The sequence below is a fragment of the Rhinoraja longicauda genome, chromosome 42 (genome assembly GCF_053455715.1).
Source record: "Rhinoraja longicauda isolate Sanriku21f chromosome 42, sRhiLon1.1, whole genome shotgun sequence".
In the NCBI taxonomy this organism is placed as follows: Eukaryota; Metazoa; Chordata; class Chondrichthyes; order Rajiformes; family Arhynchobatidae; genus Rhinoraja; species Rhinoraja longicauda.
Window position 1 is genome coordinate 633,694 of NC_135994.1, and position 20,724 is coordinate 654,417.

The 20,724-nt window shown below is 40.7% G+C and overlaps 2 protein-coding genes across 4 annotated transcripts in view; one reads left to right on the forward strand and one right to left on the reverse strand.

Annotated features, from left to right (window-relative positions):
• pan2 (poly(A) specific ribonuclease subunit PAN2) overlaps positions 1–20,724 on the reverse strand; it is a 61,369-nt gene that overhangs the window by 1,131 nt on the left and 39,514 nt on the right. Inside the window, exon 27 of one of the 2 annotated variants that reach the window (XM_078431479.1) lies at positions 17,885–19,150. The exons of the other annotated variant lie outside the window; for it this stretch is intronic. Within the exon in view, the coding sequence (XP_078287605.1) occupies positions 19,128–19,150 (23 nt within the window). The 3' untranslated portion in view covers positions 17,885–19,127. Of the gene's footprint in view, positions 1–17,884; positions 19,151–20,724 lie in introns of those variants that run through there. 2 annotated transcript variants of the gene reach the window in all.
• On the forward strand, positions 1,732–13,939 carry inpp1 (inositol polyphosphate-1-phosphatase). Of its 2 annotated transcripts, none has more exons than XM_078431499.1 (6): positions 1,732–1,878; positions 8,845–9,075; positions 9,811–9,871; positions 10,361–10,561; positions 11,252–11,423; positions 12,518–13,939. In XM_078431499.1, exons 2-6 carry the CDS (start codon positions 8,872–8,874, stop codon positions 13,005–13,007), a joined length of 1,128 nt encoding a protein of 375 aa, XP_078287625.1. In that variant the 5' UTR covers positions 1,732–1,878; positions 8,845–8,871; the 3' UTR covers positions 13,008–13,939. The 2 variants fall into 2 exon arrangements, with proteins under 2 accessions (XP_078287625.1, XP_078287626.1); XM_078431500.1 differs by having other exon boundaries at positions 1,757–1,878; positions 8,848–9,075.

The following is a 20,724-nucleotide window of genomic DNA, read 5'->3' on the forward strand; positions in this document are numbered from 1 at the left end:
CAACTATAAAAAGTGAGACTACAGTTAGAGTAGAGTGTACAGTTTTGGTTATCACGTTACTGTTAAGTTTATTATTGTCATGTGTACCAAGGTACAGTGAAAAGCTTGTTTGCTTACTATCCAGTCAAAGAAAAGACTATACATGATTACAATCAAGCCAGCAACAGTGCACAGATAAAGGATAAAAGGAGGATCTGATAGCACTAGAGTGGAGAAGATGTATAACAATGTTACCAAGGCAAAAAGCACTGAAGTTCTTGTCACCAGGGAAAATGCAATAGGGATTGATAATTTTTTTGGATCGATGAGAGATTTACTTGAAGTGTATAAATTTATAAGAGCCCTGGGCAGGGTAAATAGAGAGAAAAAAATCCCTTATCAAACAGTTCAATTACTGGGGAGCATAGATTTAAGATGAGAAGAAATATTTTGTTCAGTGAGTGGTGAGAATTTGGAATTCACTACGTGACAGGATAATGGAGGCAGAGACTCTTTCCTCAAAAATACTTACAAAGGTGATAACAATAATAGGGCATCATATATTGATGATAGACAAGGTCTTGTCTATTCACAAGGCAATAATCTAATAAGCTGTCTGGCTAAACTGAAAGAATCTTAAAATACAACAACTTGTATCCAATTCAAAAACCAAAGAGGGGAAACCTAGATCACAACATAGCTGTACAGATGAACACAGCACTCTCGCCAAAGCTGACCACTGGCTGCAGAAAGGATATTTGACGATGACATCAATATTTAATGTAAGTGACTTAATGTTCTGTGATTACCCTTGTTCAACCCACCATAAAGGTGAGGTCATCCAAAACTCTGCTCTAATATTCATTGCCTCGATCAATGAAAGCAAGCATACCATATAGCTTATTTACCACTCTCTGTCAATGTGCGTTTCATTCCTTGTATTTAAAGGAAACTTTGGAAATTAAAATATGGTTCCAGCTGTCAATGTTATTTGCAGTATTGAAGTCTTTCCAATGTCCGCTTGCGTTGAAAGATTAAGTCATAATGTCTCAGATGTTCTTTTATTTTTCTCATGAGCTGGTATTTATTGATCAGACCTCTTCAAAAATTGGGGCATTTTTGTTAATATTATTCTAGTTGATTGATGTTTTAGGCATCCTAATTATTCATCAACAGAGAACGAAAGCAGTGTATGCAGGCTTCAGATCAGAGTCCCACTCCAAGGAAGCATAATCTCCAAAGGCTCCTGCAAATGCATATTTTAAAAATGTAGAAAAAATGGGCAGCCAATTTTCACACAGCGGACTCCCACAAATAACGAATGATATTAAATTGATGTCAATGATTGAACACAATAAATGATGGTCCCAGAAATGTGGGGAGAGCTCTCCGAGTCCTCTTCAATATTATGCCGTGACATGTTAAGTGAGAAAGGTAACAAGGTAGACTTTCACATCTCCTTTCCACTGGCAAGTGTGGCGCTCAGCCCCCAGTCCTACTGTGGTCTCACTGAGCGAGCCGCTTTCTCCGCACAGGCACCGCCCCATCCAGTCGTGCGGCACTCCCTCAGAACCGCCTCTCCGACAGTGCGGCGCTCCCTCCTTGCCGCCCCTCCCACAGTGCGGCGCCCCCTCTCCATTTGTGTTCAGTGAGCGGTTCTCCTCCCCCATCCATTAAGTACAATCGCTCCCTTGCTGGAAATATTTTGTCCTTTTTTTCTGGAATACTAAGTGTACGTGTCCCTTTAAAGCACTGTAGCCGCCTTTCCGGAGTTGCTGTGTGGGAGGTTGAGAACCCTTCTATGGGTGGGCGCTGTCGACTTTTCCTCCCTCCGCCCCACTGATCCTTGTTAGAAGCGGCGGGGACCAGAGCTGGTGGAGGGTCGACGGCGACGTGCAGGTAAGTGATAGCAAATCGAGATCGCGTGGCTCGCCCACCTTGAGAAATAGCCGCAAAAGCCTTGCGCAAATCTGCTGTTGGCGAGAAGGGTAGGGAGCGGTTACAGAGAGACGCTCTGTCGGCTAGAAGCGCAGGCCGCTGTCTATTATTCCTCCGGATGCAACAAAAATAATAGGCGGTCACCGGCACCTCTTCTTCAAATTGCTCAATTGCCCACATCCACTGATACCTTAATGCACAAAACCTCCTTGAATATGCTCAGTGACTTACTGTGTCTCCACGGCCCTCTCGGTGTGAGAATCCCAGAGATTCCTAACACTCATCTCTATGTTAAATGACAAATAACGTGATCTGAAGACTCCAGAGACGAGCATATATTAAAAAAAACCAGAATAAGCCTCCAGGCTCAGGGAGCGTCGCAGTTTTGGCGGTGTCATCTTTATAAGAAGTCTGTTCTCTTTGGTAAAAGTAATAAAAGTGTCCGACCCGCTGAGTTACTCCACCACTTCGTGTTTTTTTTGTTGTAAACCAGCATCTGCGGTTCCTAGTGTCTCCATGGTATTATTTTGTTTTGAGAAGAGCGGGAAGTTCCTGTCCCCTGGGCAATATTTATCCACCTCCACAACCTCGAAATAGCCTGATGTTATTAAAATACATTCTACACAATTGAAACAGAAAAACTGGCCGTATTCACATTACTGTTTGTCGAAACTTACTTCTTTCACATAGCGGTGACCACACTTCAAACATAGTGTATTGGCATTGTGATGTTCTGAAAGGATTTGTAAGGTGGTCACTAAATGCATTGCTTTTCTTTAAATGTTCAAATACTTCATCAAGAATATTGGCCATCAGATTAACCTCCAAATTATTTTCTTGCCCCCACATGTAATTCTCCCTTCAGTAATTAATCTAGTAAATGTATGTTGCATGTAAGTATATCCTCGTCCACCATCATGAACCCTTTATTCTGTCTCAGAATTCCTGATCAAATTGGATCTCTCCTTGGGCCCCATTAACTGGTCTTGATTTATTCATTCGTAGTTGATCACCAATTCAGTTTTTCTGCTTGCCCTTGCTTACTCTAATCTAACCCATGAACTTGCAGCATTTGCTCACTGAAGATCAACCCAAATATCATCACAAAATCTATCGGTAAGGATGGTGCTGTTGTGGTTTGTAAAACTGCCTGCTAGCTTGCACAAGCTGAATGACAACAGTTGGATACCTCTTCATGGTCATGCCTCTCTCTGGGCAACAAGCCCACCACTGAACAGCAACTCAGTGTCTTCCAACCAATCACTGACCTCACCCCCCCCCCCCCCCAACATTTTCTAGCCTTGTGGTGCCCCAATCTCTCTCGACCTGTTTCTATATCCTGCCTAAGATCCAAAGAGGATTGTCTTGGCAGAGACACTGCTGAGATCTCGAGTGAAACACAAAATGGATGGCTACTTTAGATGTTTTCAAGATATAGCTCTTGGGGCTAATGGAATCAAGGGATATGGGAGAAAACAGGAACCGGGTACTGATTTTGGATGATCAGCTATGATCATATTGAATGGCGGTGCTAGCTTGAAGGGCCGAATGGCCTACTCCTGCACCTATTTTCTATGTTTGTAGGTGGTCGCCTCCACATAACGGCAACCTTATGTTCCCAGTCACCTGTCACTTTAATTGTTCATTCCACTCCCATTCTGAGCAGTGTCTTCAGGCATCGACATTGCTCCAACGGTCCACTTGAGCAACATCACCTTGCATTTAATCTGAGCACGCTACACCTCTTGGGGACCGAGTTTAAACTAATTACAGGTAGTCACCTTTTCTTTTTCAACAGATGTGGCAATATCTCTTTCAATTTTTTTATGCTAGTCTGTCTCCAACTATCAGTTTTTGAAGTAATTGTTCCCTTCACAGCTTTGTTCTGCACTCTATCATTTCTTCTGTTCACCATCTTTCTCTCTCTCTGTAATTTAAAACACATTTTTCTCACCGCTCCAGTTCTTTTGAAGAGTTCTAGACCTAAAATATTGACTCTGTTTTTCCCTCCATGGATGTTGCTTGACCTGCTGACTGCTTCTAGCATTCTCTGTATTTGTTAAGCATATCCTTCCTTGGATACAACACTCAAAACTATTATTCCTCGCCAAGCCTTGTGCAACTGGAGCCAGGCTTGTAAACCTTTGCTACAAAAGGCTGGTCCACATCTCTAAACTGAAGTTGTCTCAATAAGCTAGATGTCCCATGTCATCGCCTAGATCCTAGCATCTCCTCGAATGGTTATGAATCGGAAATGGATGAGGGTGATGCCAGTGATTAGGAACAGTGATTTTGACAATGTGGCCACGACTACTGCCCAGACCATTGGTCTGCCATATTGATTAAATCAATTAGTAAGAAGCAGGGTTGGAGTTACTGGTATAAAATGTTGTAGGTTCATTGGTCAGGATAGGTATATTCCTCACCTGAACCTCTAGATACATAGCTAATGAAAAGGGAATGTACAGATAATGATAAATGTACTTTAATATGGGCAATTTCACGGTTATAAAGGGAATTGTGGTTATTTTGGAAAGAGAAAATGGCGACAATGGCCCAACTACGAAAAAGACTTAAACCTGAGATTAGGGTGCAGTTCCTAAATATTCCCACAGGTAAAATGCAGCTAACAGTGTAGCTCCTTGGATGAGAGAATTAATATGAGGCAAATGACAACTCGCATGTTAATACTGAAATAAACACCAAAACAAATATTGAAAATAAAGAGGGGAGGCAAAAGTCTCAGATGAACTGAAGAAAGATTGGCATAGAATGAAGTGAAACAATAAGGAATTTTACTGTGAACTTTAAGGATAGGGTATGATTAATTTGAAATGATAAAGGAAAACCAGTTTGCACATAGCTAGCTAGTTTGAACATAAGTGTGTTAATGACTTGATAAATCATTTTGATGTTGGCTAAGAGCTATAAGTTGGTCTGGATGTAGGGCTAACTCACTTGCTCTTAAATATTGCCATGAGTTCTTCAACATCCATTTGTGAGAGCATATTATGACTTACCTTTACACATCAGCTTCAGCACTGCACTAGACCTCAACTCCAGCATTGACAACAAAATGCCGGAGTAACTCAGTGGGACAGGCAGCATCTCTGGGGAACATGGGTAGGTGATATTTCGGGTCGCCACCCTTCTTCAGTCCGAAGAAGACTTCCAATTTGAAATGTCACCTATCCATGTTCTCCAGAGATGCTGGTTGACCTAGTGAATTACTGCAGCAGTTTGTCTTTTTTTTTGTTGTAAATCAGCATCTGCAGTTCCTTGTGTCTCTGGAGTGGAACCTGAAGCCTGACTCTTCTCACTTAAAAGTGAGTGTTAGGAAGGTATTCAGATTTGAAATGCACTGCCAGAAAGTCTGAAAAATCAGAATGCATAATCATTTTAAAAAGGGATGTGCATGAAAGTTTTAAAATGGAAATATTCAAAAGTTAGAGGAAAAGATCAGGGTAGTGGGAATGAAATGGACTGCTATTTCAGAGCGGTAACACAATTAGAAGAGGCAAAAGCCTCAAGCACTTTAAAAATTCTGATTTTTATAGACAGGAAACACAGATTTGGAATGGCCAAGCCTAAAGGCATAAACCTAAATGCATCAAGCATTGTGAGGCACATACTGATTAGAGGATAGGAGCATTCCATTCTAATTATAAGGTTGCATGTAGGAATACTAGCTGGCCACAGTGTAGAGATTCAGTAAATACTGTTTACCTTTTGAATGTGGGTGTTGCTGATATTCTGGCATTTATCGCCCACTTCAAATTGCCTCAACCGAATGGCTTGTTAAACCAGTTCAGAGTACTGTTCGGAGTTAATTACATTAATGCACAACAGAGTCACATACAGTCACACCCCTCTGAGCTATGAATCCAGTAACATAACCACTATGCTACCGTTTTACTGTTATTGAAACCATTATTATCAGTGTACCAAATCTACAAGCATGAGCTTTAAACATAAAACAATTGGCCATTGAAACAAAAATTATTTTGAGGTTGTCAATAAATCAACATTTATATTGTATTTATTCACAAAATGCTGGAGTAACTCAGCAGGTCAGGCAGCATCTCGGGAGAGAAGGAATGGGTGACGTTTCGGGTCGAGACCCTTCTTCAGACTGATCAGTCTGAACAATAGACAATAGACAATAGACGATAGGTGCAGGAGTAGGCCATTCAGCCCTTCGAGCCAGCACCGCCATTCAATGCGATCATGGCTGATCACTCTCAATCAGTACCCCATTCCTGCCTTCTCCCCATACCCCCTCACTCCGCTATCCTTAAGAGCTCTATCCAGCTCTCTCTTGAAAGCATCCAACGAACTGGCCTCCACTGCCTTCTGAGGCAGAGAATTCCACACCTTCACCACTCTCTGACTGAAAAAGTTCTTCCTCATCTCCGTTCTAAATGGCCTACCCCTTATTCTTAAACTGTGGCCTCTTGTTCTGGACTCCCCCAACATTGGGAACATGTTTCCTGCCTCTAATGTGTCCAATCCCCTAATTATCTTATATGTTTCAATAAGATCCCCCCTCATCCTTCTAAATTCCAGTGTATACAAGCCTAATTGCTCCAGCCTTTCAACATACGACAGTCCCGCCATTCCGGGAATTAACCTAGTGAACCTACGCTGCACGCCCTCAATAGCAAGAAGGGTCTCGACCCGAAACGTCACCCATTCCTTCTCTCCCGAGATGCTGCCTGACCTGCTGAGTTACTCCAGCATTTTGTGAATAAATACCTTCGATTTGTACCAGCATCTGCAGTTATTTTCTTATAACATTTATATTGTAGATTATTTGGTGAAAACATGGCATTAGCAATGATTTTTCTCACAACAAATTGCCAATTGTGCAGCAAATAAAGTCAATTTGCTCAGAGTAACTTGTTTAAAAGAGCAGAGGAGCAAACTGCTGCAGTACATCTGTGGTCACCAAGCTTGTTTGAGAGGAATTACTGAATCTCTGCACTTAATACTTCTGCCTGTTTGGGAACCATGCACTAGGATAGAGTGTTTTGGTTGTAATATTTTTATGTTGAGATTTTCCTGTGTACTTTTACCTGTTGTAATGTTGTTTCAGAGAACCACAGTATGTAGTTGGAGTAAATGTTATTGTGAAACTTTTCCTGTTGCATTCCAACGTAACATCTCTGATATTTTTATTTCCAAGCCAGCCCACAAAGGCCCTTTACAAGCAGCTGTTTGTGTTGGCTGCAATGCCCTTTTGTAGTATTTTGGTGAACCAGATTTAATAAATTCTCCACTCCAAAGTACATTTGTTGGCCTTTTTAGTCTCTCTTCTGATCAAATCAGAAGAGAGACGGTTTTGTATTAAGGAAATTGCCTGGGTGGGATACTGGCAGACCCTAAAAGTTTGGGTCTCATGAATTTCCAGTTATTTAAATATTTAGTATCAATTTAAATTTCCATGATGGATGGAATGCTTTGCTTTGGTTCTCTGAAATGTGGCAGGGTAAATGGGACTTCTAGTGCTAGCCCTGTTTGCTAAATGTAATTTTACCTGAAATGTCTAATGAGCTAATTTTGGTACTACTGAGAAACACATAGCTGATTATCAAAAGTACAGAGAACAAAATTCCACCTGGAAAATGGACAGGGATAATTGGTGTTTAATGTTACAATGCATTGCAGATTAAATCTATGTGACAAGACTATAATTCATTCAAAGAATTCCTCCTTTAATTACAATGCCGTAGAGGTGTTCATTGTGGATCACCATCATTTCCATTGGCTCCCCATGTACTGCATTTGCAACACATCAGCTGCCCCGCCATGTAAATGATTAATTAAATGATGTACTTAATTAAATAATGTACTCATTTTTTTCTAAATTATAACGCTGCACAGAATCCATCAGAGGAGCTTGCACAGAGTCAAAAATCCATTTTTATTGACTATTGGGTTTCTCATGAGAAACCAGAATCAGATAAAATGTGCTTGTCTAGAATCCCATTTGGCTAAGACTATCATACTTAGAACCGGGTGTCCACTGCGAGTAATTAATTTCTTATAATATAGAAAGCGGTAGGCGAGATTAGAGCACGTCAAGTCAAGTCAAGTCAAATTTATTTGTCACATACACATACACAATGTGCAGTGAAATGAAAGTGGCAATGCCTGCGGATTGTGCACAAAAAAGAATGACAGTTACAGCATATAAATAAAGTTAATAAGTTACTATAGTGTAGACAAAAATTTAGTCTCTGGAGTTATAAAAGTTGACAGTCCTGATGGCCTGTGGGAAGAAACTCCGTCTCATCCTCTCCGTTTTCACAGCGTGACAGCGGAAGCATTTGCCTGATCGTAGCATCTGGAACAGTCCATTACTGGGGTGGCAGGGGTCCCTCATGATCTTGCTTGCTCTGGATCTGCACCTCCTGATGTATAGGTCCTGCAGGGGGACGAGTGTAGTTCCCATGGTGCGTTCTGCCGAACGCACTACTCTCTGCAGGGCCATCCTGTCCTGGGCAGTGCTGTTCCCAAACCAGACTGTAATGTTGCCGGACAGGATGCTTAGCCCTTCTGAAGTCCACAATCAGCTCTGTCGTTTTAGTGACATTCAAGAGGAGGCTATTGTCCTGACACCAGAGTGCCAGATCAGCCACCTCCTCCCGGTAGGCCTTCTCATCGTTGATGGAGTTTGAGCTGAACCTGGCCCCACAGTCATGTGTGTAAAGGGAGTACAGTAGGGGGCTAAGGACGCAACCCTGGGGGGATCCTATGTTCAGGGTGAGGGAGCTAGATGTGTGTTCCCCCCATCCTGACCACTTGGGGCCTGGCGGTGAGAAAGTCCAGGACCCAGGCACACGTTGCTCCTTTAATACAATGAAGACCTTCCATAAATGAGCAGCCAGCATCACATGTTTCAATAATTGTTTTTTTTTCCTGTAGCAGTGCTTAAAAGATTACATCTCAGCAATGGCTGGTCTCCTAACTGCGTTGCTCTGTGCTTCTGAGAAATCTGCAAATATAGCTAGGGCTTGCAAACGAGAAGAAGAGCTCTTCCAGCTTCTGATCGAAGAGAAGAAAGGTCCGGAGAAAAACAAGAAGTTTGTGCAAGACTTCAAGACCCTGGCAGATGTCATCATTCAAGAAGTGATTAAGCATGACATTGAGAAAAAGGTACTGAGTATGCTAGAAAGGTAGGCTGAGTGAAACACCACACTTGAACCATGCCTGGGTTCAAGCAAGAAATCCCTTTTCTGTAATCAGTGATCATCTTATCGTTCATAAGTCACATAAGCACACGGTGCAAGGCACACTTAAATTCTGTGCTTATTTGATAAGTTAGCTTTGGTGTTGAGTTAGAAATGGAAACGTTATTGTTCTCCACAATGGAGGGTCAGGGGCTCCGGTGCATCCTGAGTGTGCGATAGAAGCACATTATATCTGCCTTGTAGCTGATTCATTAGAATCCTAGGCTGACAGTTAATGAATGGTTCTTTCCCACTTTTAAGGCCAGAAAATATGAGATGTTTCGTCTGAAGAAGGGTCCTGATCCAAAACGTCGCCTATCCATATTCTGCTGGGATGCTGCCTGACCTGCTGAGTTACTCCAGCATTTTGTGTCTTTCCTTGGTAAACCAGCATCCGCTGTTCCTTGTTTCTATACTCTGAAATGTTGATGAGTTCAAGTGAGACATTAATTTTAATTGGAAGGAAGGGGAAGAGCGAGAGAATGTCTGCCCTCAATTGTTGCTCTACTTCACTGGGGTCCTGGCTTGGAGAGAATTTGGGTTGGTGTCTTGGACAGACTCATTAAGAGGTTTCTTTTAAAATCTGATATTCTGCTGGCTATTGTTTAAATTAACTCTGTAATTCCCAGATACTTTAGTTGTTATCTCTCTCTCCCATTAGTTTCCGGAGCTTGCATCTCACATCGCTGGAGAGGAATCCAATCATTTTGAAAATGGTTTGGGTATGTGACAAGACACTTCTTAAGTTATCTCATGGCATGTAGAGTGCAGTCAGGTTTTCAGATGTGAGGGAGTTGAAGTAACTAACAGAGTTAATGCTGAGTAGTATAAGAAAATAACTGCAGATGCTGGTACAAATCGATTTATTCACAAAATGCTGGAGTAACTCAGCAGGTCAGGCAGCATCTCGGGAGAGAAGGAATGGGTGACGTTTCGGGTGAGAAGGGACTCGACCCGAAACGTCACCCATTCCTTCTCTCCCGAGATGCTGCCTGACCTGCTGAGTTACTCCAGCATTTTGTGAATAAATAGAGTTAATGCTGAACCAGCTTTGGGTGAATTACTTCATTGGCTGCCATTAACTGGTCTCCTTCCCACGGATGGGCTCAGTTTCTCATTTATCTCCTGAAATAAGGAGACCAAAGTTGCACATGGTACTCTTTTGATGACCCTGATGAATTACAATCCTCTGCCCTTTATTTCCATTACAGGTGAAACAATTATTATGAAAGTCTGCAAGACAGAGCAAGCAACTGCAGAATTGATAAGTAAAGTACTAGATGGGAATCTGAAAGCTGCTGGCCTTCTGGCCAAGTGCATCCATGAAGATGTCCACATTGATGGTCCAGCCTCAGAAGAACTAAATATAGACATTCCTGTGGACACCATAGGAATATGGGTTGATCCTATTGGTAAGTAAAATCTTTAACCATCTTACAAAAATAAATTCTCCCCAACATATGTGTGGATTAAAGTTTCCTGAAGGTGGGATTCTTTTGACATTGCTGATCACAGTCACTAACTTTCCCACTCTGTATTATAACTCGGGAACCTGCCCAAGGCAAAGCTAAATCAAGAAGTTGATTGTCTTGGAGGCATCCACATAAGCAGATAGAGATGTTCCCTTCCCCCACCACCCCAAACCTTTTTGCTTCTTCCTCCAGCAGTTGACTAATGATGATTGGAAAAATAACTGCTTTGTGAAGTGATAAAAGTAAAATTCCTTGTGGGTGTTGTGAGAACTCCCAACATGAATATGTGACTCCAGACCCAGGGCAGTCTAACCCATAGCAGCCCTCTGAAATGGCCCAGCAAACTCCTCAGTTTGACCAAATACTACCTAACAGCTGTGGGGTTGTTTGAGAAGGCACCTCACCCAGCACATCCCCAAGATGCAATTAGGAATGGATGATAAATGCTGGTCCTATCAGCGACACTAGCATTCTCAGAGAGAAATGAAAGAAAAAGCAAGAATTACAAATGCCGTGGATTTACCAGGTCTGCACATTTCAATGAACGGAATGAAGTTGAACTGAATCTTTTTGTCCTTGAAAAAAATCTTTGTATATTTTTTTTAAATCTCCTATGTTTCTGTTTTACAGATTCAACCAATCAATACATAAAAGGACAACTTGAGGAGAAGTTCAAATCTGGCATTCACTCAAGTGGTCTGAAATCTGCTACTGTACTCATTGGAGTCTTTGATAGAAACTCAGGACAGCCAATAATGGGAGTCATTAATGTGCCTTTTAACGATGCGGACCCCAATTTAAGGTGGAGTGATTTTCAATATTTGCAATGAGAGGGTGTCAGTTATCTGTCTGATCAATCGAATGTTATTTTGAGTAGTCAGAGTCCAATCTAAATACTGCATCCTGAGCAAATAAATGTTAGAAGGAAGACGATCAAAACCAACACCATTTGAAGACAACTGTCCTTTTCTTTGAGGGCATGCAGAAAACTCTACCCATTTTCTAAAATTCTATAAGATACAAAAGGATAGTTGGCCAAAGGCTCTTCAACAGCACCTCCAAAACCTATGACCTCTGCCACCTAGAAATATAATGGTAACAGAACATAGGAACACCGCCACCTGCAGGTTGCCCTTCAAATTGCAGGCAACCACAACTTGGAAATAGTTAGTTTATTGTCACGTGTACCGAGGTACAGTGAAAAGCTTTTGTTGCGTGCTATCTGGTCAGCAGAAAGACAATACATGATTACAATAGAATCATTTACAGTGTAGGAATAGAGATTTAAGAGTGTGGAGCGATTGTAATGCGAGTTTGTAGATCTTCTTATGTGGCCTGGGTTGGGCACTTTCGAGGCAAATAGAGACCAGGAACTGCAGATGCTGGTTTACAAAAGAAGACAAAGTGCTGAGGTAATTCAGCGGGTCATGCAGCATCTCTGGAGAACATAGGTGATGTTTAGGGTTGGAATCCTTTTTCAGACTGAAACGTCACCTATCCATTTTCTCCAGAGATGCTGCCTGACCCGCTGAGTTATTTCAACACTTTGTGTCAACTTGGAAATATATCACTGTTCCTTTGTCATCGCTTGGTCTAAATCCTAGAACTCCCTACCAAATAGCACTATTGGGGTAACATAGCACAGTTCAAAGAGGTGGCTCACCACCACCTTCTCATGGGCCTTTTGAGGTGGATAATGAATGCTGCATTCTGCATAATTTTCCATATTGTAGAAAACCAGTGGTCTGTATATGTCGGTCTCAAGCTCACAATTAGATAACCAACACCACTTCACAGCTTTTTGATGGAACTAATGTCTGCATTATAACAAGTAGTTCTTATTAGGTTTGTCAAGGTGTAAAATTATTCCCCTCATGTATTTTTTTCTTTTTGCAGATGGAAGGGGAAATATTACTGGGGTATTTCCTACAATGGAACCAATATCCATTCCATACCAAAGCAGCTTCCTGCACGTCACAACATTCTTTCGATAGTCATGAGCTCAAGTGAGAAGGAAGACATCACAAAAGCACTAGCTCATCTCTGTGGTGACAAACTGTACTATGCTTCAGGGGCAGGATACAAAGTCTTGTGTACTATCCTTGGCTTGGCAGATGCTTATGTTGTCACAGCAGACACTACCTTTAAATGGGATACCTGTGCCCCACATGCCATCTTGAAATCCTTAGGGGGGGGCATTGTAAATCTTGCAAAAACCCTGGCTGAGGTGAAGAGCAGAGGCCTTGGGGTCAATCCAGAACTTCAATACAAGATGCCCGATGAAGGGTCAAAAGAAACTGAGAAATGGGCCAACACAGGAGGCCTTGTGGCTTACAGGTCTCAACAGCACCTGGAGACCATTATTAATGCACTTTCGGTGGAGTAGAGTTTTATTTCACATTACAACTAAGAGGCAATGGGTCACCAAAAATAATCTAATTGTCATATTCCTAGCCAATTATATTTTTTATAAACATTAAATGGCTTAATAGACATTGTTTTAGAGCACTTAAACAATATACCAGAATAAAGATCTACCTTATTCTATAAAATAAACAAATTGGAGAAGGGAAGGAGGCAGTGACTATATCACGGGTGTCTTGCTATTTTAAATCTATCTTTTGTTTTGCAAAGCAGCTGCAAAACAAAAGTTCTGAAGCAGGTTGAAGTTCTCTCCGCTACAGGTTTTACCCTGTCTACCAACTCAAAAATACTCCTGTTGGTCTCTTGCATATTAGTCTTGGGTAGAATCTTAATGGTTTGTCCATGCACCAATAATGCAGCAGTTGTGGGAATGCTCCATTCATTTAAAATTGAGATAATTTATTTCTTCTCTGGATGCCATTGATCTCTGAAATAAAGATCCAAGAGCCCACTGGTGCTTTGCCCAAGTCCCCATGCTTCATGTGAGTAAGAAAAGGATGCGAGTGTCCATTTGTTCGATGATGATGGTACAGTAGAGCCTAATATCTACCCAGAAACAGTATCTGACAAACACTAAACAGCACAAGTTCCCCTCAACTATGGGCAGTGCAGCTGATTGGCATGTCTCTGCTTTATTTGACAAGATTAATTCTCCACAAGACAATCAGTTCCTTCAAGTCACTGCCCAGTGGTGGTTGAACTTAAATCACACAGTAATCAAGGGAAATTGCTGCATTTGCCCAGGTAATGACAAAAATAAATCATAATTGTTTGAAGTTAAACTGCCTTTTGTAATCTGTTTTACAGAAAGTAACACAACATTGAACTCAACATTTTTCACAAAAATTAAAGATTTAAAGAGAAAAGCCAATAATTGCTGCTTTCATTGTTGGTGCCTTTTATTTTATCTACAGAATGCTTTTTAATGTCTGGTCTAAATAAAGAAACCTAGACAAAGGCTCAAAGTCCAAAGGTCAGGGCACAAAGCAAACTGGGCAAAACACCAGGTTTTGGGTTTTGCAAAGCTCAAGATCATAGGATTGAGGGAAACTAGATGAAGTTCCATTGTGTTAAAGGCTCTGGAATGAAAAGCTAGGAACTAAAGTTTGTATTTCAATTCTGAGGATATGGGAACAGTGTCTTCACTCATCTCCTTGGAGGAACACGAGAGTAAGGGGACAATGTAAAGATATATTTGCCACACCCTGCTCCCCCTTCATTGTGCAGTATTCCAAGCTGAAACTTCAGAAACACTCTTGGGCACTACTTCCAGAATCAATTTTTCAAATTAGTTCAGATAGTTTAACCTCAGTACAAGTTGACATTCAGTGCATGTTATATATTGGGTCACTTTTAGACATTGTTCACCATGTTACTATAGAATAAAATTCTGTGGAAGCAAATTAGGTGATGTTTTACACGTGGAATGTAAAAAAAGGAAATAAATATATAGTTTGAGGCTTTTGTTGTAATTAGATCTCAAACGGGCAAAAACTTTGATTTTGCAAGTCCTGCATTTTATTCTTTTAATGAGACAGATAATATCCAAAAATATTTTGGTTATTATTTTGATTTTCCTTATTCTGTGTAAATCTGCTCTAATGTTGAAATCAGAACAGCCGGTACCATGACCTCTTGCATTACCTGAAGTAAGATGGGCAGTGTAAATTATGGAGATTGCCCTATGAAGAGTGAGAAGTAATCTAATTGGGACTCCAGATTCGAGAGGTATTGCTAAGTGTCTCTCGGCAGTTGATTATAAAACTAACAGGCTCAGTATAAGGGAGTTATCCATATGGGACTGTGAATAAGGAGACATTTCTCCAGTTGGAGGATTGTGAATCTTTGGAATTCTCCACTCCAACGAGAGTTGCAGAGGCTCAGTCATTGAGTATATTCAAGGCTTTGATCATTAGATTGTTGGAAACTCGGAGAATTGGCAAAAGTGGGGCCTTCCTCGCTATCATGGAATAATAGTGACCCTACTTCCTTTGCTACTTGCAAGCACAATCTAAACGTGGTAATGTCTTTGTCACAAGTGAACGAAAATTTGGGCTGTATATGCACACAGTATAAACCCCTTGACACAAAACAAAAGGTATGAAGGAACTGGAGGAGGCCATCAATTCACAGCAAGTGAACACAACACTAACATGAAAATTCAGCTGTGAAATTAGTTTGGGGAGAAAGATTTATTTTATAAGAATGGCCTTCTACACTTGTCCTGTTCAAAATACATTCCGAGTGACATATACAGAAGTCACAGGCTTACTGACCGTATCAATTTAATCACATGGACAGATGACAGAATGGAAAGGAAGACCTAAGGAACAGATCAGGTAGATGCACAGTCTTTTGCACAGAGTAGGGGAATCGAGGATCAGAGGACATAGGTTCAAGGTGAAGGGGAAAAGATTTAATAAGAATCCGAGGGGTCACTTTTTCATACAAAGGGTGGTGAGTGTATGGAACAAGCTGCCAGAGGAGGGAGTTGAGGCTCGGACTATCCCATTGTTTAAGAAAGTTAGACAGGTACATGGATAGGACAGGTTTGGAGGGATATGGACCAAGCGCAGGCAAGTGGGACTAGTGTAGTTGGGACATTGTTGGCCGGTGTAGGCGAGTTGGGCCGAAGGGCCTGTTTCCACACTGTATCACTCTATGACTTGATAAAGAAATGACAATGGAAGAACTGAGAAGAAATGGTGTAGAAGAAATTCAGACAGTCAACATCATAATCTCACCAGGTAAAGCCCTATCTGCTTCAGACACTTCATTGGGGCCAATAGAAAATAGCTATTCAGTGTTGCTTTATACTTCAGGGAATGGATAAGGAGTAGGAAAAAAGAAAACCTGTCTCTTGCAAGATAGCCAATTTACATCCCAGAATGGGGAGTGATAATGCAGCGAGGAGCAAAAGATATTAGCTATGCTTGACAACACAAATAGTACATCCAATGGCCACCCAGTTAAATGAACTGAGAGCAAGAGAACAATAAATGCAAGGAAAGGACTAAGCAATAGTCCACCTAGTATGTGTAGGAAAGAACTGCAGATGCTAGTTTAAATTGAAGATAGACACAAAATGCTGGAGTAACTCAGCGGGACAGGCAGCATCACTGAAGAGAAAGAATGGGTGATGTTTCAGGTTGAGACCCTTCTTCAGTCCAGCACTTTGAGTCCACCTAGTATTATGCCTAAAACGGTGACTGGGAAGTGGAAGGTGTTACAGTCCAAACTGAAAAAACAGAACAATGTTTGCAGAATGTGAAAAAACAGTATGGCATGTTTTGTACAATAAATTGAGTGAATCATGCATTTTATTACCCTTGCTCTCCACCACGATATTTTATGAACTGTGGCAGCCATGGTATTTTCCATGTGTATAAACAAACATTAAGACACGTATAATGGAATTCAGGCAGCATTTCCAAGTTATGTAGCCAATGCTACATCAAGGGAGATCAATGTCTGCTTTGATGCTAAACATTCTTCTCCATCCTCAGCTGCTTAACTCTTTGAAGCCCCAAAATTGTACATTGTTCTTCAATAACTAAAGTTTAACTTGGGTGCTGGGACCACGATATGAGAGCCGAGAGCATAAAAAGTACTTCTCAAAGAAAGAGCTGAGAACTCAGAGATCAGATATTGTAGCAGTGATAGCAAACACAAAGTGCAATTAAGTCACAAAAGCATATTGTCTAATGTGGGTTCATTGGCTATGTTTCGCATTGTAACTCTTTGTCGAACATTAGTCATTTATAAAATATTGATAAAGGAAATAGAGCATAATAGAATTGGAGTACATCCTTATCAACGCAAGATGTATGACTGAGGATCAGGATTCTGGGAAACATCAGATAAACTTCAGAAGAGTTCTGGATTTAAATCTGTGCAAGTTTTTAGGCAAGTTTTTCTCTCGTATGCTTTGCGCTGAAAGTAAAGTGTTTTTTGCTGAAAGTCAATGCTGGGTCCACATACTAGAGTAACATCTCCGACAGCAGCATTTGGTTCATGATGGGTCCCATGTACAACATTCAAAACAAATTCAATAATTCATTTAGAAACTCGCATGCCAAGCTTGCATTCACTGCAAACAGATTATCCTTTTAAAAATGTATTTATAGGATCTGGGCATCACTGGCTAGGCCAGCATTTATTGCCCTGAAGGTGGTGGTGGTGAGCCGAATTCAACCACTACAGTTGTTCTGAAGGTGCTGTAGGGGAGGGAATTCCATATTTAGATCCATTAACAGTGGCACATTGGTAGAGTTGCTGCCTTACAGGGCCAGAGACCTATGCTATCCTAACTCCGCGTGCTGTCCAGACGTTCTCCCTGTGACAGTGTGGGTTTTCTCCAGGTGCTCCAGTTTCCTCCAACACTCCAAAGACGTACAGGTTTGTAGGTTAATTGGCTTTGGTAACAAAACATTGTAAATTGTTCCTAGTGTGTAGGATAGAGCTAGTGTACAGGGTGGTCGCTGTTTGGCGTGGACTCAGTGGGCCGAAGTGCCTGCTTCCACGCTGTAAATCATGTATACATTCTTTCAGTGGTCTTTTTTATTTTCTAGAGATTGGCTGCAATTATATATTTTAACGTTAACCAATGAGGCAGTCAACTGTCACCCATTCCATCACCCCCCCCCCCCCACCCAAACAACCATCCTTAATTCCAGGCTGAGCTAAATCTTTTTCAAACAATGAACTAGCATAATCAAATCAACAAGGTGGAAAATTAGTGCATTGTATGCAAGTAGTCTTGGCTCAAATTGCAATAGTTACTTTTGCTCTTAGTGTAGTACTGACAAGGAATTTTGGGGAAAAAAAAGAGACCATGAGTTTCATTAAAAAATAAAGTTTATTATCTTCAGAAAAGCAAGGTAGATGAGAACTTTTTCAACTGAAATTTTTTAAAAGAGCTTCCATTTACTTTTTTTTTTAATATAGGAAGCACAAATATTTTTCTTTCCAATGCAGGTACGTACGCAAGTTAACGCCAAATATTGATAGAGCCTCGCACCATATGAATGTGTAAAATACTGTAATAAAGATTGGTAGCCATTCGGAGATTTGTGAACTCAAGGCCACATTTTAAGTTTTAAAAGTCCTGAGTGTTCAGGAAACTCGGCAGTGTAACTGAAGATTCTGCATCATCCTGTTGGCTATCTAGAAAGACTGAGGAGTGACATAACTACAAAGCTCAAGAGCGTGGACTGTTACATTTGGTAAAACTGCGATCGTGACATCAATCCCATATCTAATCGTTCAATTAAACAATCTAAAAGATTTTGTTGTTATTAAAATTATTGTGGAATGCCATATTCAGTATGACAGGATATAAAACACAATATCTACAACAGGGAAGACAACTATTTCTTGGAAAGTAATGATTTTATTGAATACAGATGCATGTGCAACCTGCGGGCGATGCATGATGTCACCCCTATCTGCTTTCTTCCTGGAATAGGCGAATACAAAGATTTTAATTCTATCTCAGAGCTGCCAAAATCTGCCAACCATGTCTGTGCTATTTGAATTCAGCATTCTTCCTTCACAGAAATGTTATTCTGTCCTATGAGCACGGCCGCAGGTGGGCACTCATTCTTAAAATAAAAGTGAAGCTTAAGAAAATAGGAAGAACATTATTTTTTTTAAAGCATGGAATGTTTGTCAATAAACCTCTGGAGATTGAAGCCTTGACAAAATGCCAGTCCTCAGCAGTGATACGTGCAATTATAGCAAAGTTCAACAACGTTAAAACATTAACTTTTTCCTCAGAGGGTGCCCGAGTTTGAGCGTTTCTAGTATTCCCTAGTTTTATATCATAACGCGCCAGTTTCCATTTTGCAATTCCTTATGGTTTCTTTTTCATAAGAATCCAACCTTCTTTCTCATTCTTCATCCAGTCAGATCAGTGTTCTACGATATAATACTGTGGCAGTCAAGCACCATTTCAAGCCATCTCCACTTAGAAATAGATTTCTTCCGGAATTTGTTAAAAATACAAACTTTTTTCCCCTCAAATGCTGCAGATTCACTCCTCATTAGATGAGTTCATTCGGTGTCTTCACATTTAAACCCATCAGAGGTGAGAAAATTGAGAGCCTGATTTAAGAGAAAAAACAAGCTTGAAGGCGTAGAATCTGCATTTTATAAAACCATCAAGATTAATTCCATTAACTCATCATGGGGAATGAAGAGTGCGTAAAGTGGAATCCAATACTGTGTGATCATCAGGACGAAAGAGGTACCAGGGAATGGAACATTCTTCCAGGTTTTACACCCATTGCTGAGTAGAGCTTCCCTCTATTTCTTTACTTTGCGCCAAAAATGCAATAATGTGGCATTTCCAATTCCAGCCATCCATCCATCTCTCCCCTCTCTCTGGGTGGCATTGGAAATTCAGTACCAACCAAGGCTAGCTCTGTCCACTTCACTGGAACTATCAAAGGAAACTTCCATTTCATCACTCAGCAGTAGGCTCAATGCCAGATCCAGTTGTGAATGAATCAGTGATTCATTGTACATAAATATTCCAGATTTTATATGTTACAACTTTGCAACATGAGAACAGACTGTTTGCTTTTTTTTTGCAGAAATGGAGAGCATAACCAAGCATTCTTATGCATACGTGTGCTGCAGTTACCCAGCAGGGTTGTTGAAGCCAGTTCTTGCAGCTCCTTACAGTCATGGTATGGGGATATTTAGCAAGCAAAACAGGATTGATTTGGAGTTTTGAAACAAAAGATGCTTAATTAAAGAACAATTGAGTCCACTTGAGTAGCACCTTTTAACATGTTCAGGAAGTCCCAATAGATTTATTTGAAAGCATATGTTTTTGGAGATGGTACTGCAATAATAGAAAGAGCAGGCAAACACAGCAACTGATTTGCGCATTGCAAGGTCCCATAAGAGCAGGAGTCCTGGGCAGAGCTTAAGCCTCCACTCTACTGACCAAACTAAAGGAGAACCAACAATTAAGCACATTATGAACTTTAAATCTGGCTGTTAATCTTTGTATAAGTCTGGTGTAATCCACCTAAAAAGTATTGTTTATATATAGCACATCAGAAACCCTATATTCTTAATTCATGCAACATTTAACAAAGTAAACAACTTTTGCTAACGACAGAGAATAGACAATGTGAAAGATCACTCCAGACAAATTATGACAAGTGTGAACAACTACCAAGAATTCTACCAAGCATTTTGTTTCAGGTTTGGGTAGGGTGGGGTTTCAAATGAAATCGGCTAAAGGGGTTAGGATGCCAAAAGGCTGCTTATAAACAAAACATTTGAGAAATGAATCACGTTGAATCTCAAAATTATACAACCCAATACTGCTCAGAATCAGTTATTCAAGTGGCAACCTTTTACTCTTAGTCTTGCGAGGCACTAGTTCAGAGTATATCAAGGCATATCCAGATGGCTGGATCAGTTCTCTCATATAATACAAACCCAGCCAATCTTTCAGAAACTATTAAAATATTCTGCAGTTTAGTTCAACTGCTGGGTTTGAGCCTGTTAACATATTTGCACTCATCCCATCCTGCACTTACTATTCAAACAAAATAGACTTAAAATAGAATGAAACAAACACTAAAATTAAAAGTTTAAGAAAGTTTCAGACAGAGAACATCAGTGCTGGGAAAAGGGTACATATTATGCTTTGGGCGTTT